At 42.7% G+C, this 25,380-nt stretch overlaps 1 protein-coding gene and 2 long non-coding RNA genes across 3 annotated transcripts in view; 1 reads left to right on the top strand and 2 right to left on the bottom strand.

Annotated features, from left to right (window-relative positions):
- CATSPERE (catsper channel auxiliary subunit epsilon) overlaps positions 1–25,380 on the top strand; it is a 171,240-nt gene that overhangs the window by 69,540 nt on the left and 76,320 nt on the right. The window contains exons 2-3 of the mRNA XM_078383093.1: positions 21,378–21,426; positions 23,359–23,432. Coding sequence (XP_078239219.1) covers positions 21,378–21,426; positions 23,359–23,432 — 123 coding nt within the window. The remainder of the gene's footprint in view (positions 1–21,377; positions 21,427–23,358; positions 23,433–25,380) is intronic.
- On the bottom strand, positions 7,513–10,550 carry LOC144585869 (uncharacterized). Its single transcript, XR_013540461.1, has 2 exons — positions 9,285–10,550; positions 7,513–9,194 (listed from the first exon to the last, which is right to left on the bottom strand). It is a non-coding gene; the product is annotated as an uncharacterized LOC144585869 (long non-coding RNA).
- On the bottom strand, positions 10,723–12,109 carry LOC144585868 (uncharacterized). The gene is made up of 2 exons (XR_013540460.1): positions 11,129–12,109; positions 10,723–10,867 (listed from the first exon to the last, which is right to left on the bottom strand). It is a non-coding gene; the product is annotated as an uncharacterized LOC144585868 (long non-coding RNA).

Below are 25,380 nucleotides of genomic sequence, written 5' to 3'. Positions count from 1 at the left end.
CCTCATAGGGCTTGGTTTCCAGCCCCAATCATCCTTGAAGCTTTAGTAAGTAAGTATGCATCTTTCAGTCTCGAGAGACTGGTATCATGCTCTATATGGAGGTCTTCGAACAGCGTCTAGAGTGGCTGAGAAGGCCAATTCGAGAGTGACAATCTCTTCCACACTGAAGACAAATATAATCTGTCCCCTGTCCAGCGCCCTTGAAGCTTTACAAGATAGGAATTTCGCCTCCCAGAAGTACTGAACTACTCACTTGACCGAAGAGTGAAGACTAAAACATGAGATCATGGCTAATGTTCTATAGTTTTAAGTTTAATTTATGCATAAACATATATTGATTGTCATAGTATCTGAGTAAAGAAGCTCTTGTAGAAGTAGTACATAAATACAACTGCTTTTGAAAGGGAAATGTTTGTTTAAAAGAGCAATAGAGAAATATATATATGATGAAATATTTATACTTGAATGAAAAAGAGCAAATAAAAAGGAAAAAATACAATTGGATTTTCAACAAAGAGCATGGTTTAGAGAAGATTTCTGTTTATGCATTCACTCTGTACGTTTCTTTGTTTGAACAGGTACAGTGTTTGCGGGAAGCACAAAGTTGGTTTTCAATGGGTTCAAAGAAAACAGAGAACATGACTAATGTTTGGATAGATGAGTTTTGGGGGCCACAGGTAAGAAAACATAAACTCAATACTTTAAACTCAGTACTTTAAACCAGTGGTCCCTAACCTTTTTCGAACCGCGGACAAGTTGTGGGGGCAGGGGCCATGCTGGTGGGCACTGTGCACATGTGTGGTTGAGCGGGGCACACTTGCAGATGGGCGTGGTGTGCTCTTGTGCATGCATGGATGGCCATGGCGTGCTCACGGGTGAGTGGGGTGCACTCACGCCCATGTGTGGATGGGTGGGGCGCTCTCGTGGGTGTGGCCAGGGCACCCGTGCATGCGGGTGAGCTGTGCATGCATGTGGGTGTGTACGGGGGGAGTGCATGCGGGAGGGGCAGAGATCTAGTCCAGTCCCATGAAGGCCACGGACCGGCAGCAGGCTGCGGACTAGGGGTTGGGGACCCCTGCTTTAAACAATGGATTAGATTGGATCCAGCATTATCTTCTAGTGATTCATTAAGCAAACTGTTATTGTCACCTTTTTGTAAATCCGTTTCCTGTGGCTACCCTGTGTATCACCTTGAATTTTGCTTCATCCTGCCTGAAGTAGATGAACCCATGGAAGTTCACACTGAAATGTAATGATCAGTCTTTAAGGTGCCACAACTTTTTTGCTTTTGCTTTTATTTGTCGGGATATAAAGCAAACTTTATGACATGAAGATGGTGTCTGTCACCTGTCTTCCACAGATGTTCTGTATTTATGGTATTATTCATACACTAAACATGTGTATCTTACAATTAATTGTGCTTTCCCACCAGAATTATAAATCCTGTTTTGAAGTTGAACATGGAAATCTAGGAGATTTAGATGAACCATATGAGATATTGAACCATTCTGGCATCAATTCCATCATTTGGCCTCAATATCATACTGGCATTTATATGTTCAAATTGAAAATAGTGGATCCAAACTTCAGGTTAGCTTTGCAGTAATTAACATATGTTGTGTATTACAGGATATAATTAGAACATATCATAATTATGGAGGTCCCTAGCTGTATGGTGACGGCAGCCAAAACAGGAAAAAAATGCAATGATGGCTAGCTCAAAAATTCCCTTGGTTTTAATTGTTACTATGTAGCATAAGACATAATGTTCTAGTAGTGTTAGTAGTAGTAGGACGAGCGTGCCTGCTGATAGAGGGAACAAGAGACCATCTGCCGGCCACAGCCCACTGGGTGAGAGGCAGTGGAACCGTGGTTGGGCCCCTGTTGGATGCCAGCTCTTTCTCAAGGGAGCTGGCTCAACCTTCCCCTGTGCTGGCAGGATCAGGCCCTGCTGCTCCCGGCTGCCTCATCCCCTACCAACACCGGCCACCTGGCCCAGGGGGAGAGAAAGGTTTTAACCGGAGCTTCCTTTGGGACCTGACCGGACGAGCGTGCCTGCTGACAGAGGGAACAAGAGACCATCTGCCGGCCACAGCCCACTGGGTGAGAGGCAGTGGAACTGTGGTTGGGCCCTTGTTGGATGCCAGCTCTTTCTCAAGGGAGCTGGCTCAACCTTCCCCTGTACTGGCAGGATCAGGCCCTGCTGCTCCCGGCTGCCTCATCCCCTACCAACACCGGCCACCTGGCCCAGGGGGAGAGAAAGGTTTTAACCGGAGCTTCCTTTGGGACCTGACCGGACGAGCGTGCCTGCTGATAGAGGGAACAAGAGACCATCTGCCGGCCACAGCCCACTGGGTGAGAGGCAGTGGAACCATGGTTGGGCCCCTGTTGGATGCCAGCTCTTTCTCAAGGGAGCTGGCTCAACCTTCCCCTGTGCTGGCAGGATCAGGCCCTGCTGCTCCTGGCTGCCTCATCCCCCTCTCAACATGAGCTACATGGCTGGGAGGGAGAGAAGGGGCTTTAGAAAAGTTTTATTTTATATATGTTTTAAATGTTTTTAAATTGTTATTAATTGCCATCAATGAAGAAGAGACCCACAGTGGATCTAATGGAACAGGAAGGGGGGAGGGTGTTGGAGGGGGCAGCCATTGAGGTGGTGCTGGGTAGGGGAAGGAATGGCGGTGGGGGTAGGACATGCCCGTGTAGGAGAAGAGAGGTTAGATATCTTACATCTATCCCCTCTTCTAGTTCTACCCCCAACCAGATGGTATCAGGCGACCATGTCAGCAAACCCTCGAGCCACACGGTGCTGTTGATGAACGCCAGGTCAGTACAAAATAAAACTGCCCTCATCCATGATGTAATTCTGGATGAGGGGTCTGACCTGGCGTGCATTACTGAGACCTGGGTGGGAGAGGAGGGTGGTGTTCCCCTCTCCCAGCTATGTCCGCCTGGGTACTCAGTCCAGCACCAGGGTCGCTCGGAGGGTCGGGGAGGGGGAGTTGCTATAGTCTATAGGAGTTCTATCTCCTTGACCAGGCTTCCTGTCCCTTTGAGAGGAGGTCTTGAGGGCCTGTATTGTGTGTTGGGCTCGCGAGACAGGTTAGGGATTCTGTTGGTGTACCGCCCACCCTGCTGCGTACCAACAGTCTCCCTGCCTGAGCTGACAGAGGTAGTCTCGGACCTGATGTTGAGGACTCCCAGGCTGTTGGTGCTGGGGGACTTCAACATCCATGCTGAGGCTGCCTTGACTGGGGCGGCTCAGGACTTCATGGCCACCATGACAATCATGGGGCTGTCTCAATGTGTCATCGGTCCGACGCATGAGAAGGGCCACACCTTGGACCTGGTTTTCTCAACGGGACTGGAAGATGGTGGTTTGGATGTGGAGGGGCTGGTCGTGACCCCATTGTCATGGTCAGACCACTTCCTGGTCAAGTTCAGTCTATTAGCGTCTTCTTCCCTCTGCAAGGGTGGGGGATCTATTAAGATGATCCGCCCTCGGAGACTAATGGATCCAGATGGATTCCTGAATGCTCTGGGGGATTATCCGTCTGATATGGTCGGCGCTCCTGTCGAAGCTCAGGTCACCCTATGGAATAGGGAGATGACCCGGGCGGTTGACACGATTGCGCCTAAGCGTCCTCTCCCTGCTCGCCGAGCCCAGACAGCTCCTTGGTATACTTCTGAACTGCGGGCGATGAAGCGAGAGGGGAGACGGCTGGAGCGCAGGTGGAGGAAATCCCGCTGGGAGTCCGATCGAACACGACTTAGAGCCCATTATCGGGCCTATTTCGTGGCAATACGGCTGGCGAAACGGCAATATTTCTCCAGCCGTTTTGCTTCCTCAGAATGTCGTCCAGCAGAGCTGTTTCGGGTGGTCCGGGATCTTCTTCAACCGGGAAATCCGGTGGAGGTCCCGGACTGCTCATCAGCTCGCTGTGATGAGTTTGCCATACATTTTGAGGGAAAAATCGCTCAGATTCGCAGTGGGTTGGACTCCACAGTTACTGCAGAATCAGAGGATGTGTCCAGTGCGCCGTGCTTAGGTCCAGTATTAATGGATGAGTTTCAATTGTTGAGACCTGATGATGTGGACAGGGTGCTTGGATCTGTCCGTTCTACCACCACTCCGCTCGACCCTTGCCCATCCTGGCTAATTGGAAGATCAGCCAGGGGGGTTCGCACCTGGGTCCAGGAGGCCGTGAATGCCTCTCTGAGAGAGGGAGTGGTCCCTACCGCCTTGAAAGAGGCGGTGATTCGACCACTCCTTAAAAAGCCTAACCTGGACCCAAGGCTGGTGGTCAACTACCGACCAGTGGCGAACCTCCCTTATTTGGGCAAGGTGTTGGAGCGGGTTGTGGCCGGGCAACTCCAGGCGCTGCTGGATGAAACGGATTTTCTGGATCCATTTCAATCGGGTTTCAGGCCGGGTTTTGGTACAGAGACTGCCTTGGTCGCCCTGTACGATGACCTTTGCCGGGAGAGAGACAGGGGGAGTGTGACCCTGTTGATACTCCTGGACCTCTCAGCAGCTTTCGACACCATCGACCATGGTGTCCTTCTGGATAGGCTGGCTGGGTTGGGAGTTGGGGGCACTGTTTTACAGTGGTTCCGCTCCTTCCTGGCTGACCGTGTCCAGAGGGTGGTGCTGGGGGACAGTTGCTCTGCCCCATGGCAGTTATGTCATGGGGTTCCTCAGGGCTCGATACTGTCCCCCATGCTGTTCAACATCTACATGAAACCGCTGGGAGAGGTCATCAGGAGGTTTGGGCTGAGGAGTCAGCAATATGCTGACGATACTCAGCTCTACCTCTCGTTTTCCACCAATCCAGGTGAGGCAGTTTCTGTGCTGAACTCGTGTCTGGACCTGATAATGGACTGGATGAGGGTTAATAAATTGAAACTCAATCCAGACAAGACGGAAGTGCTGTTAGTGGGTGCTTCGCCGGACAGGCTGGAGGGCCATTTCCCTGCCCTGAATGGGGTTACACTCCCCCTAAGGGACAGGGTCCGCAGCTTGGGGGTGCTCCTGGACCCCAGTCTAACACTGGAAGCCCAGGTGGACTCGGTGGCCAGGGGCGCCTTCCGTCAGCTGCGGAAATTATACCAGCTACGGCCCTACCTGGACGAGCGGAGTCTCATGACAGTCACACATGCACTGGTAACATCCCGCATAGATTACTGCAATGCGCTTTACGTGGGGCTGCCTTTGAAGACGGTCCGGCGATTGCAACTGGTCCAGAATCGAGCTGCGCGGCTGCTGAGTGGTGCAGCTGCCACGGAACATATCAAGCCGATTCTGTATAAGTTACATTGGCTACCAGTTGCTGCCCGGGCCCAATTCAAAGTGCTTGTTTTGACATATAAAGCCCTAAACGGCTTGGGCCCTGGATACCTGAAGGACCGCCTCCTTCCATATGAACCTACCCGGCAGTTAAGATCTAGCCAGGGGGCCCTTTTGAAAGAGCCGTCCCTTAAGGAGGTAAGAGGGACGGCTTGTAGACAAAGGGCCTTTTCGGCAGCTGCCCCCAGACTATGGAATGCCCTCCCGACTGAGATTCGTCTGGCACCGACGCTGATGACATTTCGGCGCCAGGTCAAAACCTTCCTGTTCCAGAAGGCTTTTAATTGAAATAATATTAGCTGTGGGTCTGATGGCAATTTTAATTGTATTTTAATTGTATTTTAATTATTTTATCTTTTGCTGTATTGAATTTTAATTATTGTAAGCCGCCCAGAGACCTCTGGGTAGTTTGGGCGGCATATAAATTGAATAAATAAATAAATAAAATAATAAATAAATAAATAATAATTATATGCCATCAACTCAATTATGGCAACCCTGTCCAAAGTTTTCCAGGTAGAGATACTCAGAAATGGTTAATCATTCTCTTCTTCTGGGGATGCCTGGGACTGTGCAGCTTGCCAAGGCCACATAGGCTAGCCCTAGTCAGAGGAGGCACTGTGGTGAATTGAACTCCATACTGGCTTACAGTATGCTCCATTTTATTTTACACATAATCGTACTCTAGACAGGATAATAAAACACTAGCCAAAATCCTATTGTTTAGCATAGTAAGTTGCAACTAAAGTAGGTTTATTGATTCAGAAAGGATTTGGTGAGCCAACTCCTCCAAGAAGTTCCATTGATTTAAATGGTCCTACTTTAACTGCAGCTTACAGTACTTTAGTATAACAAATCATTGTTAAGAGTAGACCTATTTGAATCAGTGGAGCTTACAGAGTTGACCCACTGAATCCCCATTGATTCAATGGGCCTACTGTAGTATGATTCACTACACTAAGCAACTGGATTTTGATCACTGGATGCCCATGGCAATGCCTATATTTACCTGATTTTATTTCTGACTACACACAGGTTGTTTCAGTTTCTCATTAGGTATGCTCAAAGCAAAACAGGCACAGATGTAAAGCTTAAATACTGTATACTGAACCTGAATAGACAAATATCAACATGCCTTTTTATTTGTGGCAATGGTGGGAATCATGTGCTATGCTTTTTTGTGCGAGACCCCTGAGAAATGATGTAAACTCCAAATCTACACTGGAGAATTTGCATCAACGGCAAAAACTAACTTTGCCCCTTATTTTTAATGAAAAACAAGAAAAACACTTTCTTGCAGGAGCTAAAACATACACTGCTTGCCTTGAAATACGAGATGCATGCACTTTACTTCCAGTGAAAATGGCATCACTGGAAGTGCATATACTCTTAGTAAAGAAAGAAAAAAGTTACTTTCTCCACTATATCGAGGTGATGGAGGTCATGTTTTGCCCCATGGAATCAAAGAAGATGCCCACCCTACTTTTTTCTCAAGTAAGAAATACATCTGACTCCTATCCTCTGAAGATGCCAGGCACAGAGACTTGCGAAACTTTAGGAAGAAAAACCGTAAGAACACAGCCAAACAATCTGGAAAACCCACAACAACCATCAGATCCTAGCTGTGAAAGCCTTAGAGAATACAAGAAACACATCATTATAACATATGCTTTAGACATCAAAATATGTTTTATGCAATACGTATATATGCTGTCTGCACTATTTTTAATACTATAACTTCCAAAGGATTTTATTTAAAAATAGTTAAAACCATTCTGCTAGCTGTTCTTGTTCCTCGAGAGGTCTGATCTGGCTATGGTGACACATGCCTTAGCTACATCTCAGTTGGATTACTGTACCACAGTATTTGTGGGGCTGACTTTGGAAATTGTTCAGAAACTCCAGTGAGTCCAAAATATCACAGCCAGATTAACTGGCGCTGGCTATAGGGGACATATAACTCCCCTGTTACAGCAGCTCCACTGGCTGCCAGTTGTTTCTGGGCACAATTCAAAGTGCTGATTTTAACCTATGAAGCCCTAAATGGCTTGGGTTCAAGGTACTTAAGGAACCCTATATCCCTTTATAAGCCTACTCAAGTATTAAGCTTATCAGGAGAGGACTTTCTCCCAGTTCCACCATCCTCACAGTTGTGCTTGGTGGGTTACAGGAAAGGGCCTTTCTGTGTTGCTGCTTCCAGACTCTGGAACTGTCTCCCATGAGAGGCCAGGCTCACCACATCTTTGCTGTCCTTCTGCAAGCAGATGAAACCGTTCTCTTCAGGCAGGCTTTTATTTAAATGACTGGTTGACCAATGAGATTTTTAAAACATAGCATTAATTCCGTATTTTACTTTTCTTTTTAATCTTGCTCTTATAAGTTTTACTATATTTATTTAATGCTTTTTAATATTGTAACAATTTATTATTGTTTTTTAACTTTGTTTCTTTAAATACTGTAAGCCACCTTAGTTCCTTTAGAACAAAGGTAGCATATAAGTAAGTAAAGAAATTAAGTAAGAAAGACCAGCACGTTAGCAGAATTCAGGCATTATTCACAGTCTACATTTCTTTTCTTTCTTTCTTTCTTTCTTTCTTTTTTTTGAAATTTAATCAGTGGTGCAGAAAATGGATAGATAGTTAAGCCACATGCTAAGACACCCAGCAGAATCACCAAACCAAGTGCATTCATTACCTCTGGAAAGACACAGATAATTGTCATAGATTCTTTCACAGTATGAGCATTGTGATGAATCTAGCACTTCATTTTTTTCTGAAACAGTAATGGCCTAAAATTTGTCTCCTCCCCTCAGTTATAGTATTGTTCCTGTTGTTACGATGTACAGTTACAGAAAATGATCAGTACTTTTTGTTCATTCCAGCTTTTGTGATTTTGAAATTTTCTTCGCAGTCCGCACATATGGAGTCATCAAAAGGTAAATCTTCATAACGATCACTTGTTTATGACAACCAGTACTAGGTTTATTAAGATGTTTCAGAAGATAGGTATGTGTATCAATCCATCCTGAGCCATCTCCCAAAATTTTGTGGCACTCTAGAAGCTAAGATTTATTACAGTGTAAGCTTTGAGCTCATTTTATCAGATACATGAAATAAATTTTCAGTTGCCAAGCACAAAGTGATGGGAGGGAGATATGGTGAACACTGGGTGCAAAAGGCGATGAAACATAACAGAGTTATTGTTCTTTATCATGCTCTCCATGCACTCATACTGCACCTGTGCAAAGCTACTCCGTTTGGAATTCCTGAGACTGAGAGATTTTGACTGTTCCACCCCCTCCATCTCCTCTATGACTCATGCTCCAGCACTTCTTCCTTCAGTTTCACTTTGTGCACTACCACAGCTGCACCCTTGCTGCTACAACTTTAGTGGCTATTTCTGCCTCAGGATATACAAGGGAGTTGGTCTGCCAAATGCCTGGGGTCCTCAAGTTTCTTCAGTTGCCTGGGGCCCTCAAGGTTCATTAGCAACAGCTGCTACTACAGATGAGAAGACTCCCTGGAAAAGACCCTGATGTTGGGAAAATGTGAGGGCAAGAGGAGAAGGGGACGACAGAGGATGAGATGGTTGGACAATGTCATCAAAGCTACCAGAATGAATTTGACACAACTCCGGGAGGCAGTGGAAGACAGGAGGGCCTGGCGTGCTCTGGTCCAAGGGGTCACAAAGAGTCGGACATGACTAAACGAAACAACTACTACAGTGACTCAGGGAAGTCCTGCTTCATCATTGATTTCAACTCACTGGGACAACCCTGCCTCACCCTCAACCATGTCAGCATCAAAGGAGAAGGTGGTCAAGTTGAAGGGAGTCCATCCTTATCAATCTGAAAAAAAAAAAAAAAGATGAAAATTCAGTCAGCAGCAACTTATTTGAGAGTTTGACTTGAAAGAGATGCAAGAAATTCTTTCCTTACCACTGGAGGAAATCTTGCAACAGTCACCAAAAATGCTTCCTCAGGCTGCCTCTTATATTCCTCTTGATAAGCCTTTCCTGCCTCAATATCAGGCTGAAATCCAAGGTGAGAAACAACTGGCCTTGCTGACCCAACAACAGACTACTGAATGTGCTGTTGTTTTGGTCACGGCCATGCCTATTTGAGGCATGTCTGTATGGAGACCATCTTGAGGCCTTCAGTGCCATCTTCTTACTGCTCTTCTAGAGCCTCAAAAGCAAGGCATAAATCAGTGTAGAAGTCTTCAACACTGTTATCAATGAAGCTTTTCTTATTACTATTATAATTAATGTTCACCATCTCCTGACTAGTGTCAGAACCAATCCCAAAGGTAAGATCATTATTAATTTTTCACCAACCAATCTCCATGTCATGACAGGCATGGAGAATGTGATATCATGCATCAGGGTTTTGACCCTGAGGTGGATTCAATGTTTTTGATGTTTAGAACAAAGAAAAAATGCATTTGTCCTAGTTGTCTTTCTTGTTAAGATCAACAGAGGAGATCTTCAAAACACCATCTCTAGTGCCAGTATCATACAAGTGGATCAAAAGTCTTGAACAGGAAGGCTTAGAACATCCATTCCAGCATTCAGTACCAAATTCAGTTACTGTCATATTGATGTCACCTGACAAGGAAGGCAGAAGGCCTGAGAGACTCTTCCCATCCTGCTTATAACTTTTTTGAACTGTTACCGTCTGGCAGAAGATATAGAACAATTAAGACTCGGACCACACGTTTTCTAAATAGTTTTTATTCTAGAGCTATAATTGCAATTAATAATGAGCTTAAAGACCACCAGTAGTGAATAATTAGTTGGACTGTGTTACTTGGCCTGAGGTGTAGATGTTTGTATTTTTAGTGGGGGACTTCTAGTGGGTGGGGAGTGTTTGGGGAATGTTATGTGTGTGCATGTGTCTGGTCTCTGGGTGTCTGTGAATTTCGTTGTATGGGTATACTGTGTACAGTGGACCCTTGACTTACAGACGGCTTGACTTACAGACTTTTTGAGTTACAGACTTCTCTGGCCGCAAAATTTAGGTTTGACTTGCAGACTGAAATTTGACTTACAGACCAGAAAAAAACCAAAATGGAACAAAAACGGCCTGTTACGGGATTAATCGGTTTTCAATGCACTGTAGGTCAATGGAGACTTGACTTACAGACTTTTTGACTTGAGAACCGCCTTCCAATACGGATTAAGTTCTCAAGTCAAGACCCCACTGTATATACTTACAATGACAATAAATTATATTATATTATAATAGGGGGCAATGTTTTAAAATTATATTGTTTCTTTTATTGTAAGCCGCCTAGAGTGGGCTAATATGTCCAGATAGGCGGGATAGAAATAAAATAAATAAATAAATAAATAAATAAATAAATAAATAATATTAATGGGAAAGGAACGCCTATTCCACAGCTGCTTCACCTATAAGAACTACTAATTAGTAAGCTTACCTGGGCACTACCAGGGTGGCAGCCCTCATGGGGCAACTGTCCCAGAATTTCATGCAGGCAGCCACACTGTTCATCACAAATTCTGGAAACACATGGGAGCAATAGGTTAATGCCACTCTTCATTCAGCTGTTTGGCAAACTCCCTGCCTGCAGCCATCTCATTGAGGTATCACACTAGGTTGGGCTTTACCAATCTATTTCAGAATGACCATGCCAAGGTGGCAGGCATGCCTTTTGATGACCATCCCACAATACCAAATTCAGTTACTACTGCTTCAACGAGAAGAGGCTAAAGATTTGTCCCCCCTTAGCATCAAGTTCAACAGTATTCTGGGAAGATTACCTGGTTGGGTCTTCCCAGTGTGATTTTTGGCAAAGGATTTTGCAATGTATATTTGCTGCTCATCACTCATTCTGTCTTTCTTGAGAGACCATCATGGGAGTAGCTACAGCAGTGTAACTAAGGCAGAAGTGATAATGTCCTTCCAACCATTTGCTCTTATGTGAAAAAATGATCAAGACATTAATAGTGGCATCTCTATATTTTTGGCTAGGCCTATCCCCACTGTTGCTGGCATAGGGGACTGACGAAAAATGTTGAGAGGGATAAATTGTTTCATCAGGACCAGTAAAAAAAAATACAGATCATGTAATCAACAAGATAAATTGCTGAAAATATATGACATGTTTTGAAGACCAATGCTCCTCCTTTATAGAAGACAATGGTATTAAAAGCATTGCATACAAAGATGTAAACCACTAGTTCTATAGACTCAAATTGTACCAAATGTGCTAAGAAATCATCTTCAAAAAATTGGATTGGAAGTACAAGAACCAACAATAGTATGAAATAATGACATTTTAGAGAAAGGCAAAAAATTAAAATTATTCAGTATGTGAAGTTCACCTAAAAATAAAAAGAATCTTTATATAAACTAATAGTTACCCTGCCCTTCATGCTAAATCACCTTTTTCTTCCGATTTTCCCCATCTTTGCTTTTGTTTCATTGGGGTTATGTATGCAGTAGGGACTTATTTCCTCTTCCCTTGAAAGATGAAAATCTATACACTAGGAAAGAGCACATGGCAGAACTGAGGTAGGATGCAGAGCTCATAGCCTGCTGTAGCACACAGTAGGGCTGTGTTGGGATTCCTGGAAAGTTATACTGTTGTGATTAGCTGAAATGCATGGCCAAATGTTTCCATTCATGGGAAAGTACTTCCAACACCAAATCTTTCTGTGGGTCCAGATCCTCTCTGGATCTGAATGAAAAAAATGAAAAAGCAAATGTTTATATTCCTCTTTGTTTGCATTTCAGACCGAACATCGCTAAGATTATTGGTTGGTCTGCCTTCATAGTTATCCTCTTTTTGGGAACACTTGTCTTCAGCTACTTTAGGTATGTGAGAATATTTCGGTCACTCAGCTTTGTGGACCCGTTGCTGTCATTTCATCCTCACAGAGAAGCATCTTCAAAGGATGAGAAGAAAGAAGAATAGTTTAATTTTTGTCACGGTTTGTCACATCTGTTAACTCTAAGAAAACCGTTATGTTCTAATAGTTTAGACAAGTAGTATTACTGTATAATAAAACAGTTTTCTGCAGTTACTTTTAAAGTTCCAAAATCTGATCAATTTATCATTCCCTAAATCCCACTTACAAGCTGGTGCATCCCTTATTCTGCTCCTTAAAGGCTTGTATTAGTAGTACTGGAACAAGATATTGACCTCCCAAACTAAGCAGAAATAATAACATGATAACAATAGAGACTTTTGGATACTTGATAAGTAAATTCCTAATAGCACTGTTGTTACTAGCAGTATTAATGGAAGATAAACATTAGTGGAAGTTAGGACACATTTACTATGTACAAATATTTACAGTAAAACAAAACAGTTGAAGTAATATATGGTTTTACCTGAAAACTCACAATAAAAGCAGTTCTTAAACAAAAATATTAAGGATATTTTATCTGTCACATAATTAAATTTACCACTAGTCTGGAAACCCCCCACACCATTTCTTTTTCCCCACTAGATCTGCTTTTCTATCAAATGAAATATTTTGTGAAATAATTAAAGTAAGAGAATGAATTTAAAAAACTAACCTCATTAGATGCTTTAAGTCAATATGTGTCTTTATCTATACACCCTTTGATAGGGAGAACTACATCATACATTCCCACCGGTATCCTGCAGGAATGACAGATTCATAGGCAGGCATGACACTGAGTTATGTAATTATATATCCAGCCATAGCACATATTACAAGCCCCCCACTGCATTCAGGCATAGAGTTTTCTGCATTGCTTCTCTATGGCAAAAAGGTTTGATGAAAATTTCTTTAAATTTTTACAACACTGTCAGGATCAGGTCCTAGATTCACTAGGTCTGGACTAGGGGCCAAAACAAATGTCACAAAGAGCATATTGTAAGGAATGGCAAATCCTTATATATTAAAAACTGTCTGGTTATAATCCCATGAATTTCTTTCTTCGCTTGTAAATCATCTTGTTTTCTGAGAGGTTGTCAGGCGTCTAACACCAGCTTAGTCTGCATTTTGACTACTCAGATGTGACACTAGGAGAACATTACAGAGCTAAAACAGTAATTGATTTTATTCTTCTGATGGCATGCTAATATAGTGCCTGATCCAGATATACACTTTTTATTTATTTATTTATTTATTTATTTAATTTATACCCCGCCTATCTGGCCCACCGGACCACTCTAGGCGGCTTCCAAATATAAAATTAAATAATAAAACATAGACAAATACATAATAATCAAACAAGAACAGCAGTAAAGATAAAAAGGAAAAGTAAGAAAAAAATCAAGAGTTGGCTGGAGGGAAGGCCTGAATAAACAGCCATGTTTTTAATTTTCATTTATTAGGCTCCTTTAATAGATTACTGGAATTAGGTCTGGAGATATAAATTCATTCCCAAACAGGCTTGGAAGGGAGCTGTGTTCTAGATACCTGAAGCACGATACTGCACCTTCTCTTAAAAGTATTCAGGCAAATGGGCATGACTCTGCTGGGCCGACCCCTTCATGGATTGCTGCCTTCTTGTGGCGAAGCAGCTTGAGTAATTCAGAGAAGCTTTGGGCTATGCCATGTAGGGACACCCAAGATGGACAGGTCATAGTGGAGAGTTCTGACTAAATGCACCTGGAGCAGGAACTGGCAAGCCACTCCAGTATCTTTGCCAAGAACGCCCCATGGACAGAAACAAAAGGCTAAAAGATATGACGCTGGAAGATGAGCCCCTCAGGTCGGAAGGTGTCCAACATGCTACTGAGGAAGAGCAGAGGACAGGTACAAGTAGCTCCAGAGCTAATGAAGTGGTTGGGCCAAAGCCGAAAGGATGCTCAGCTGTGGACGTGCCTGGAAGTGAAAGGAAAGTCCGATACTGCAAAGAAAAATACTGCATATGAACCTGGAATGTAAGATCTATGAACCTCGGTAAACTGGATGTGGTCAAACAGGAGATAGCAAGAATAAACATTGACACTAAAAAGGACGGGAATGGGCGAATTCAATTCAGACAATTATCACATCTACTATTGTGGGCAAGAATCCCGTAGAAGAAATTGAGTAACCCTTATAGTCAACAAGAGAGTGGGAAAAGGTGTATTGGAATACAATCTCAAAAAATGATAGAATGATTTCAATACAAATCCAAGGAAGACCTTTCAACATCACAGTAATCCAGGTTTATGCACCAACCACCAATGCTGAAGAGGCTGAAATTAATCAATTCTATGAAGACTTACAACACCTTCTAGAACTGACACCAAAGAAAGATGTTCTTCTCATTAGAGGGGACTGGAATGCTAAAATAGGGAGTCAAGAGATAAAAGGTGAGTTTGGCCATGGAGTCCAAAATGAAGCAGGGCAAAGGCTAATAGAGCTTTATCAAGAGAACAAGCTGGTCATCATAAACACTCTTTTCCAACAACACAAGAGGCAACTCTACACATGGACATCACCAAATGGGCAATACTGAAATTAGATTGATTATTATTATTATGGCATTCCAGTCAAACTATTTAAAATCTTAAATAGTTGTTAAGGTGCTACACTCAATATGCCAGTGAGTTTGGAAAACTCAGCAGTGGCCAGAGGATTGGAAATCCCAATCCCAAAGAAGGTCAGTACCAAAAAATGCGCCAACTACCGTACAATTGCACTCATTTCACACGCTAGCAAGGTTATGCTCAAAATCCTACAAGGTAGGCTTAAGCACTACGTGCACCGAGAACTCCCAGAAGTACAGGCTGGATTTCAAAGGGGCAGAGGAATTAGAGACCAAATTGCTAAAATGTACTGGATTATGGAGAAAGCCAGAGAGTTCCAGAAAAACATCTACTTCTGCTTCATTGACTACGCAAAAGTCTTTGACTGTGTGGACCACAGCAAACTACAGCAAGTTCTTAAAGAAATGGGAGTGCCTCACCACCTTATCTATCTCCTGAGAAACCTATACATGGAGCAGGAAGCAACAGTTAGAACTAGATATGGAACAACTGATTGGTTCTAAATTGGGAAAGAGTATGACAAGGCTGTATATTATCTCCCTGCTTATTTAACTTATATGCAGAATACATCATGCGGAAGGCTGGACTGGAGGAATCCCAAACTGGAATTAAGATTGCCGGAAGAAATATCAACAACCTCCAATATGCAGATGATACCACTCTGATGGCAGAAAGTGAGGAGGAATTAAAGAACCTCTTAATGAGGGCGAAAGAGGAGAGTGCCAAAAATGGTTTGAAGCTCAACATCAAAAAAACTAAGATCATGGCCACTGGTCCCATCACCTCCTGGCAAATAGAAGGGGAAGATAAGAAGGCAGTGGCAGATTTTACTTTCTTGGGCTCCATAATCACTGCAGATGGGGACAGCAGCCATGAAATTAAAAGGTGCCTGCTTCTTAGGAGGGAAGCGATGACAAACCTAGACAGCATCTTAAAAAGCAGAGACATCACATTGCCGACAAAGGTCCACATAGTCAAAGCTATGGTTTTTCCAGGAGCGATGTATGGAAGTGAAAGCTGGACCATAAAGGCTGACCACCAAAGAATTGATGCTTTTCAATTGTGGTGCTGGAGGAGACTCTTGAGAGTCCCCTGGACTGCAAGGAGAACAAACCTATCCATTCTGAAAGAAATCTATCTGGAGTGCTCACTGGAAGGACAGATCCTGAAGCTGAGGCTCCAATACCTTGGCCATCTCATGAGAAGACTCCCGGGAAAATAACCTAATGTTGGGAAAGTGTGAAGGCAAGAGGAGAAGGAGATGACAGAGGACGAAATGGCTGGACAGTGTCATATAAAATACTAACATGAATTTTACCCAACTCCGGGAAGGCAGTGGAAGACAGGAGGGCCTGGCATGCTCCATGGGTCATGAAGAGCGACTCCTCCAGGGACAGCCTAGCGATTCTGTTTATAGTTTCTGGATATAGACTGTAACAGTCCATGTGCCCTGGGTCATAAGTGGAACTGTCCTCCTTTGTCTGCCTTGCAGGACCTTCTGGGGTCATTGCGGGGTGTTCAGTTTTTGTCAGATCGCCCAACATAACAGTCACAAGTTGTTTAATTTCTTGAGGAGTATTTCTAATTTCCACTAGGGATGTCTGCATCAAGCCAACATTGATGTGCTTGAATGACTGTGGGAGTAGCTATAAGGGAAGTTAAAGGAGTACGAACCTTTGACTAATGTAGTAGTTTTGTAAATGGGCGCTTCTCTAATGGAGGGCTCTGACCAGGCCAGGGTGTTATTGGGCTCCCTTTGAGGTTAGCAACTGCTGGGCCCTTAATCGGGCTCTCTGATAATATGATGGGGGGGAACATAAAATCAGATTTCCTTAAATTGCCGAAGTCCATATACACTGTACTATTAAGCTGACTGCTGTTTAAAAGCTCACCTCCCAGAGTCTGCTCATCCTTGAGAAAATATTCTGGTAAATCTATTTGTGGTGTTTCAGATGTTTCCCCATATGCTGAGAGGCGATCACCTTTGTTCTCTGATAAAGGAACTGATGAGGGAACTACTCTGGATTTGGAGGGCTCTTGGGATATCAGAAAGTCTGTAATTTTGGGTTGTCGCACCTTCCCCATTAGCGAGTTATGTTCCCTCCTATGAATTTAGTTAGTGATATATCTTCAGGGAAGTTTAAGGGGAGATAATAACATCTCTGTTCCAAAGCTGCTTCTGGTACAAAGCTGGGGCCTCCCTGCATCTGTGTATATCGGAAATAGGTGTAATGGTAATTGTTTTCTTAATCCAATGTTTTCTTAATCCGATGCAGCGCTGGGAGAGAAAGAGTCAAGTCCAGCTCCAAAGATTCTGCCAGCTCCATATCAACAAACTTCTCTAGTCCTCAAGGCCGTTGAATGACTAGCAGGAAAAGGGGGGGGGGGGAGTATCAGCCTGTTTTGTAAGCTTTAAGTTAAACAAAATGTCCTTATCGCCCAGGCCCGGAGAATTACAGACCTTCTGCCAGTCTTCAAGATATGATATGACCTGGAGTTTCTCAGTTAGATAATGAGGAATGACAGCAAATGACAACAAATCCCCCCGGCTCCTGGATACATCAAGGCAGCCAATGGAATAAAGTAGATAAAGTGAAGTAGTTAAAATAAATAAAGTAAATAAGTAAAATAAAAGAAGGTAAAACCTGCAGAGCCTCCAGATAAACACTGTGAATCACTGTTCTATTAATTAAGTGAGCCTACTCTACTTGCAACTTACTACTGGATTTAAGTCATTTTTATACATACATCTATCTCTCTCCATAATTCTTGATAAGCACAATAAACACCATAGTAGGGTTGAAAGTTAAAATGGAAAACCCATAAATCATGGCACATGGCCACTGGAAATTTCTCACTAGGGTTTCAGTTACAAGTATTTTCCAACCCTACCTGGAAATGCCATGGACTAATCAAAAGTCCTTTTTCAACTCTTTCCAAGGTCTCTTGCATATGAACTACATGAAAGAACTAACCATTCACACAGTTAGCATCATACCGTGGGCGGTCTTAAACACTTTAGATATAATACTAGCAAGAGGGGAGGGGTATTTTCTTCAGGAAACAAGTGGTCCCGAATCCTGATCCATTACATTGGCGGAGGCCAAAAAGTACATCAGCAAAAAGCTTGAAAAACCAGCAACTTTTATTACTCCATACGTTTTGTGGGCATTCTCGCACAAAGCGTTTTTTAACGTCAGGAATAAGAGAGCTCGGGGATACTCATTTTGCACCTACAGACAAGTCCCTCTTGTATCAGCGGATCTACTTTTCACCTTACAATCCTATTATTTCCAAATGCATCACGGTTGTCTTGTCTCTGAAAGACGACCTCGGGGGCTCACTCCCAGAATACACAGTCAAGGGGACCAACGCACTTGATTTCTCGGGCAACTTTCTTCCAGTCCACCACAAAAAAATGCCACTATGCCTTATCGTCTTCCTGTTTTGTTCACGAACGTTCACCCTTCGCTAGCTGCACCCCATGAAAAGAGTTCCCACTTGATACCCAGATAGAGAAGAACTGCCTTTCCTGGGCCATTCTGCGGTCACCCACCCATATTGCCGCCGGGCATTCTGGGAAATGTAGTTGATCCCATCCGCGGGAAGTGGCTGCTGATTCGCCAGCCGTTGAGCTTCCGTGGTGAGAGACAGCGAGAGGGTCTTCCGTTGCTAAGAGCGGTTTGGAGACGTTGATTGGGCGGTCCCAATGGCGGGCTCTTTGTTCCCGCTTGTGCCCAGCGTCTCCTTGTTGTGCTTATGGTTGAGCGGATGCTGGGCCGTGTGGAGGTGCGAGAGCGGGCGGCGCAAGGTTGGGGAGGGGGGCGCTAAGTGGGTTGGCGACCTGGAGGGTGCCGGAGGCAAACGGAAAGGGGGTTGAAGCTAAAGGTAACGGGGGTCGCTCATGCTAGTGAAGCCACAGCATGAATCCGCTTTAAGTAACGGATTCAAGACAGAACGTTGTGGTAGCCGGCATCATCCCAAAGACCGTTACGTTGATGCAAAATGGCAACAAAAGTCTTGGAAGAGTCGAGGCTATGTTTCCTGCAGAGTTTTGGAGGTGTGCATCAGGACATAGCGAGTGCCTCTCCCTTAACCCCCTCCCCATAAAGGTGTGCAAAATTAAGGCAATTGGACCAAACCTTATCAACAATCAGATCTTTTGTAAAGTTAATGCCTCTTAATCGCCCCTCAGTCCAATTGACTGTTGGGCAATTAAGTCTGTTGTAGACTTAATTGCCCAACAGTTTACACTCAAATACTTTGTATTATGAGAGGTATAGTTTGCAACAGTAAGCTCTTCATAGGAAGATCCGTTTGTCCTCCAGCTACTACTGTATGTGGGTCACAGCTAAGGTCAAAGTGAACAGGAAGACTGAGGGTGGTGCAGATGATTTTATAGTCCCTTGCTACTTAGAACAACCCAAGAACTCAGCCCTGTATTCTCTTGCTCCACCATATCACTATTTAGTTTTGACCATGAGACTCAACACAGTCCCAATCCTGTGATCCTTGTAATAGTTGTATGTGCCATCAAGTCAGAATTGACCTGTAGCAATCCTAATACAACTTTAAAAGTGAGATATTTAAGGAGTGGCTTTATCAGTTCCACACCCCCAGTGAGTTTTCATGGTTGAGCAATTTGAACCAAGGACTCCTCAGTCTGTCATTCTGTTCACTACACCACACTAAGTACCTTCTATGATCCTTGCTTGGGAATAAGTCCCATTGGATTTACTGGGACTTATATTATACCACAGGATTTGCTCTGCTTATAAAATGATGAATTTGAAGTATTATTTACTGACTACATGGCACAGTCTAACTCAAATCAATCCAGCCCATTTTGCTGCCAAAGCATTTCCTGTTGTTGGGGGGCTTCTAATTTTTCAGGCCAAAATGATTCAAAATGGCTTTTTTTGTCTTTGTGATTCATTCTTGTAAAGAATGGGGGGATGTCTCTAGGTGGTTGTTTCAGTGATGTAGGCAGTTGGAGCATGATGTTCAGGACTGGGGAAATACTTCATGCATTCCTTCCTCCCACTTGTCCTCCAAATTTTTTATTTTTTAAAAAAGTCTTACATATATACAATTAGTGCTTGAGGAGAGGAAGGAAGGGAACTGTGGGCTGAAATGTGAATCGCATCCAGTATGAACAATGAACTGAATGAATCCGCAGTCCCTCTGTGAGCACTGACAGTGATTTTAAATGTAAAACAGGCTGTAAATCAAGTTGCAGCAAAGCCAAATTGCTCCAATTCAGCTTTCCAGGACACTTGAAGCAGTAGGATTTCAGCCACTGCCTGCTAAATTAACTTTATCCATATGCTTGCTTTTTTTCCTCTAAGTAGTTTTAACCCCTTTGACACCCAAAGAACAGTTGGACATTATTTCTTGCTTCTGATTTATTTGTTTTTTCCCATTCATTCATTCATTCAATTTGTATCCCACTCACATTAGTGCTAAAGCACTACTCTGGGCATTTACAACATATATAGAAGAGGGAAAAAAACATTAAAACAACAAAAATCCTAAAAACAGATGGCACAGACTAGTCATATAAAACCGGAGTAGATAGAGGAAAGTGGCAGGGGAAGTGATCAGCTAGGATTGGTGTGGAAAACCTCCCTGAGAAACAACATCTTTAATTGCTTCCTAAATGTCACCATCTTAAAACAACATCTTAAAAAGCGGAGACATCACCTTGCTGACAAAGGTCCGCATAGTCAAAGCTATGCTTTTTCCAGTAGCGATGTATGGAAGTGAGAGCTGGACCATAAAGAAGGCTGACCGCCAAAGAATTGATGCTTTTCAATTGTGGTGCTGGAGGAGACTTTTAAATGTCCCCTGGACTGCAAGGAGAACATAATTATCAATTCTGAAGGAAATCAACCCTGAGTGCTCACTGGAAGGACAGATCCTGAAGGTGAGGCTCCAATACTTTGGCCATCTCATGAGAAGAGAAGACTCCCTGGAAAAAACCCTGATATTGGGAAAGTGTGAAGGCAAGAGGAGAAGGGGACGACTGAGGACGAAATGGCTGGACAGCATCATAGAAGCTACCAAAATGAATTTGACCCAACTCCGGGAGGCAGTGGAAGATAGGAGGGCCTGGCGTGCTCTGGTCCATGGAGTCACGAAGAGTTGGACATGACTTAACGACTAAACAACGAAAATGTCATCAGAGGAGGGGGCTAGACGGAGCTCCTCCAAAAGCTGGTTAAATAAAGTTGGAGCCACTGCAAAAAAGGGCCTTACCTCTTGTAGAGGATTTATGGGCCACTCTCATGATGGCCACCTGGAGGAACCCCGACTGGGATGATCTTGTGGGTTGTACATTAATTTTAATATTGATCTTAATGTATTCAGAAACATGATTTGGTCGTGTATTTCAGCATACTGTGTAGTGGACACTAAGATATGCTGAGTCTTTTGAGTGATAATTAAAAATATAAACACTTTGTTGTTATGTGCCATCAAATTTCCTTTGACTTATAAATGACAATTAACACTTTTTGGGAGAAAAAGCAAATGTTTTTGTTTATTTTCAGGTATAGAACAAACACTGGAGACTATTTTATATTTTCTACAAGAACTACTGTAAGTGTTTACAATCAATGTATGAAAAATGTGGCTTAAACCATTTGTAGCAATGTTGCTCTAATTGAAAATTACTATCCTTGTCCTTTCAAATTTCCTATCCTAACTTAAATGCTTAGAATTGTTTTAAAGACCTTGCATAATCCATAATTAAGCAATATTAAGATCAATGAAATCTACAATTATGCCACAACCCTGTGAGATTATTTTTATAGATAATAATTATCAGATCGACAGTTCAATGCATTCCAATGGGGGAGAAAAAATTCACAAAAAATTAACGAAGACTCAGAACAAAGCCAAATTAAGTTTGCACAGGTTTTGCAAGGTGCACTAACGATCCCAAGCATTTAAAACCGTTTTTGAACATTTTAAGACCCTTTAAAAGTAGCGAAAAAGGGCATCGCAAAACCATTGGAATGCAATGGGCATTCCAATGGGGGAAACATTGTATCGCTTAGCGATGTTTCCTATGGCAATTTTCGCTTAAGGACGGTAATCCGCATTGGAACGGATTAACCGGTTTTCAATGTATTCCTATGGGAAATGGTGTTTCGCTTAGCAATGTTTTCCCATAGCGATGGTTTTTTGGGAGCCAATTAACATCGTTAAGCGAGGCACCACTGTACTGACTTCTGTGAAGAAAACAGCATCTAGAGAATTCCAGTAAAATGACACAGACTTAAAATGGATTCCTTCTGGCTAATTTCATTACTACAAATCCCATTTTAGAAATTACCTTCTGGCTTCTATGACCTGTGTCATCACATGCCACCACCGGGAGCCCCAAAATCCAGAACAGTAATTCTGTTCTTATTTTGGTAACTAATTACAGTAGCTAAAAGTAATTAATTGGTTAAATAAAGTAAATGCTAATGATTAACATTAATACCTTCAAAATTGCACTTAATCTAGCAAAGCATTGAGGTAGGAAACATTCTAAAAGCAGCAAATAAATACATTCTTTTGGTTAAGCATATATACTATCTGAAAATTAGAAAATAGTCATGTTAGTTACTACAAAAACAGTAATTACTCAAAGTATACAGGAACAGTGAAATATTTCAACACTGTCACATTTCAACGGTCAGGTGCATCTGGATCTTCACAGTACATTCGAGAAAGACCATCTGCCACAACATTTAGTCTTCCAGGAATATGCTGAACCTCAAAATCAAAGTCTTGCAATGCTAGACTCCATCTCAACAATTTTTGGTTGCTTAAAAGCTTGCGTGAAAAAGAAGGTCTTTTCCTGACAATGGGAAGACAAGTCAGCCAATCTGACTTCTTGGGGCAGTGCATTCCAAAGCCTGGGAGCAGCCGCTGAGAAGGCCCCTTCATATGACCTCACCAAATGAGCTTGGTAGGAAGTAAACCCAAGAGAAGGGACTCCCATGAAGCTCTTAAAAGCTGAGTAGCTCATGTGGGGTGATAAGATTCTTCAAATAGCCTTGACCCAAGCCATAGAAGGCTTTATAGATAATAACCAGCACTTTGAAGTGATTCCAGAAACCATTTGGACAATCAAGGCATTAGAATAACTAATTTAGTTTAATCATTTGGATCAAAGTTCTTTGGGGCTCTCCTTCAAAAGTAGTTGGAAGTAGCCAACTCAGAGAAGGACATTCTACTTCCTTTCAGGCTAGTGACATCACATTCTTCCCATTGCCTTTTTAAAAAACTGAGCATGGTGCCAATTAAGGTGTTTTTTAAAAATACAATTAAAACTGTTTCAGCTAGTCTTTAAAGTTCTGTCCAAAGTCATAAAAATTATATACTACTAAGTAATTTTTGAAGTGTTGTGCTGTTCTTATAGACACATTTTTGTGAGTAAGCACCAATGAACTCAATATAGAAGCTTCCACTTTTCCAATTGTTATTTGAAAGATCAATTGTATATTTTGCAGTCTATATTTTCTATTTTCTATCTAGATATACTTGGAATATGAGGGGACGGCATTTCTGGAGTGGGATGTTCCTTTGTTATGCATCATTGATGATAAAAAGTAAGGAATATAAAGAAGATAGGAGTACAGTATATGTATGAGACAGGATTGAGAGAGAAACATGTCAGCAAATATTTGGCTTTTTAGGGCTGATTAATCTCTTTAAAATACAATAAAAATTGTAATCATGCATTTTTCATTTGTTTCATGCAAGGAGGAGGACATACCTTCGCTCAAAACTGGTGACCAGAGAAGTTCATGAATAGAGATGGGGATATTTGTATTTGTATACGAATACCCCTGCACAGATGGACATAATGAGGGTCCACTCTCCTAGGGCCAGACCGTCCACTCACCCGTCCGCTGCTGCCGCAGGCTCCATGTTCCCTCCAAATGCTCTGGAACTCAGTCAACTAGCCACTCCTGGCAGAAGGAGGGAAGACTAGCCAGGCTGATGAGTGGCTAGTTGACTGTGTGCTCCATAGCAATTGGAAGGGAGCGCGGAGCTCGCAGCAGCAGCATATGGGTGAGTGGACCCTCACTATGTCCACCTGTTCCTATACTGTATGCATACCCCCATCTCTATTTGTGAACCATTTCTGACTATTGTACAGGACTGCCTGTGGCTTTTTATTCATTTTTGTATCTGTCTTCCCACCTGACAAATAATACTCTGACAGCTGCCATTTCCTGCTTAAATATTCTGTTCCTACTTTTAAGAAGCTAAAGAACGGGATGTAAGATCATGCTGCAAATCCAGTGGGAGGCATGGTGTAATACTTTGAACAATCAAATGGATGGATGCCACTGTTCACTCAGTTCTGAGTAGTGCAGGGGAGGGGAAGGGTGACTTCATATTTATGTCTGTTTGCCTTATATAGCTGTTTGGGTTATTTAAAAGTTTAAAAATTTAATTGTTTTTTATTTATGTCACTTATATTCAGCCTTTTCCCCAATACAGGGACTCAAGACTGCACACAAAATATATATATTTTTAAAAATCCATAATCTTACAGTATTAAAATTAAACATAAAAATTATAAAATACCATTAATATAAAATAATTAAAACCTCTTTAAAAGTACATCTCCAGTAAAACTTCCTTTCGCTGTAGCCTGTTCATTTGTCAAATGCTTGTCTGAACAGCCAGGTCTGTAACTGCTGGCAGAAGGACAGCAAGGAGGGGCCAACCTACCTTTTTATGAAAAGTGTTCCACAGCCACAAAAAAGGTCCTCATGTGGCCTCACAAAGCATGTCTGTCAGACTGGTGAGACTGAGAAAAGGTCCACTGCTGAAGTTCTTGAAACCTGAGGAAAATTAAATGAGGAGATGCAGGATCATAAGTCTACGTAGAAGGTATACAGGGTTTTGAAGGTTGTAAGCATATCAATCCGGGTCAATAGTCTGGTTGGAGCATTTTGAATTTGCATCTCATATACTGTAGAATGTGTTGCAGTAATCCAAGTGGGATGAAATTAAGGCAAGCATCACTGTCCCCAGAGTAGATGTCTTATCAACAACTTATATAACTGCTTCATTCTCTGCTGTCATTTTTTCAATTAATCCATGCTAACCCATAGGCCATTTCTCTCACACATAGGGAGTCATGAAGCTGATGTTTTAGCTTTTTATTCTTGGTCCAGTTGATTTGGTTTTTAAAAGCCACTTTTAGGGAGGCAATGAAACCCTCATGCATTACTAGAAATTCAACCATCTTTTTATGGTTTGAAATTTCACCAAGCCTAAATACCTTCCCTCGTTCGTTCGTTTAGTCGTTTAGTCGTGTCCGACTCTTCGTGACCCCATGGACCAGAGCACACCAGGCCCTCCTATCTTCCACTGCCTCCCGGAGTTGGGTCAGATTCATGTTGGTTGCTTCGGTGACACTGTCCAATCATCTCATCCTCTGTCGTCCCCTTATCCTCTTGCCTTCACACTTTCCCAACATTAAGGTCTTTTCCAGGGAGTCCTCTCTTCTCATGAGATGGCCAGAGTATTGGAGCCTCA

This window comes from Pogona vitticeps, chromosome 1 (genome assembly GCF_051106095.1).
Source record: "Pogona vitticeps strain Pit_001003342236 chromosome 1, PviZW2.1, whole genome shotgun sequence".
NCBI lineage: Eukaryota > Metazoa > Chordata > Lepidosauria > Squamata > Agamidae > Pogona > Pogona vitticeps.
Note: the sequence above shows the minus strand (reverse complement) of the source record. Positions and strands in the feature narration are given on the sequence as shown.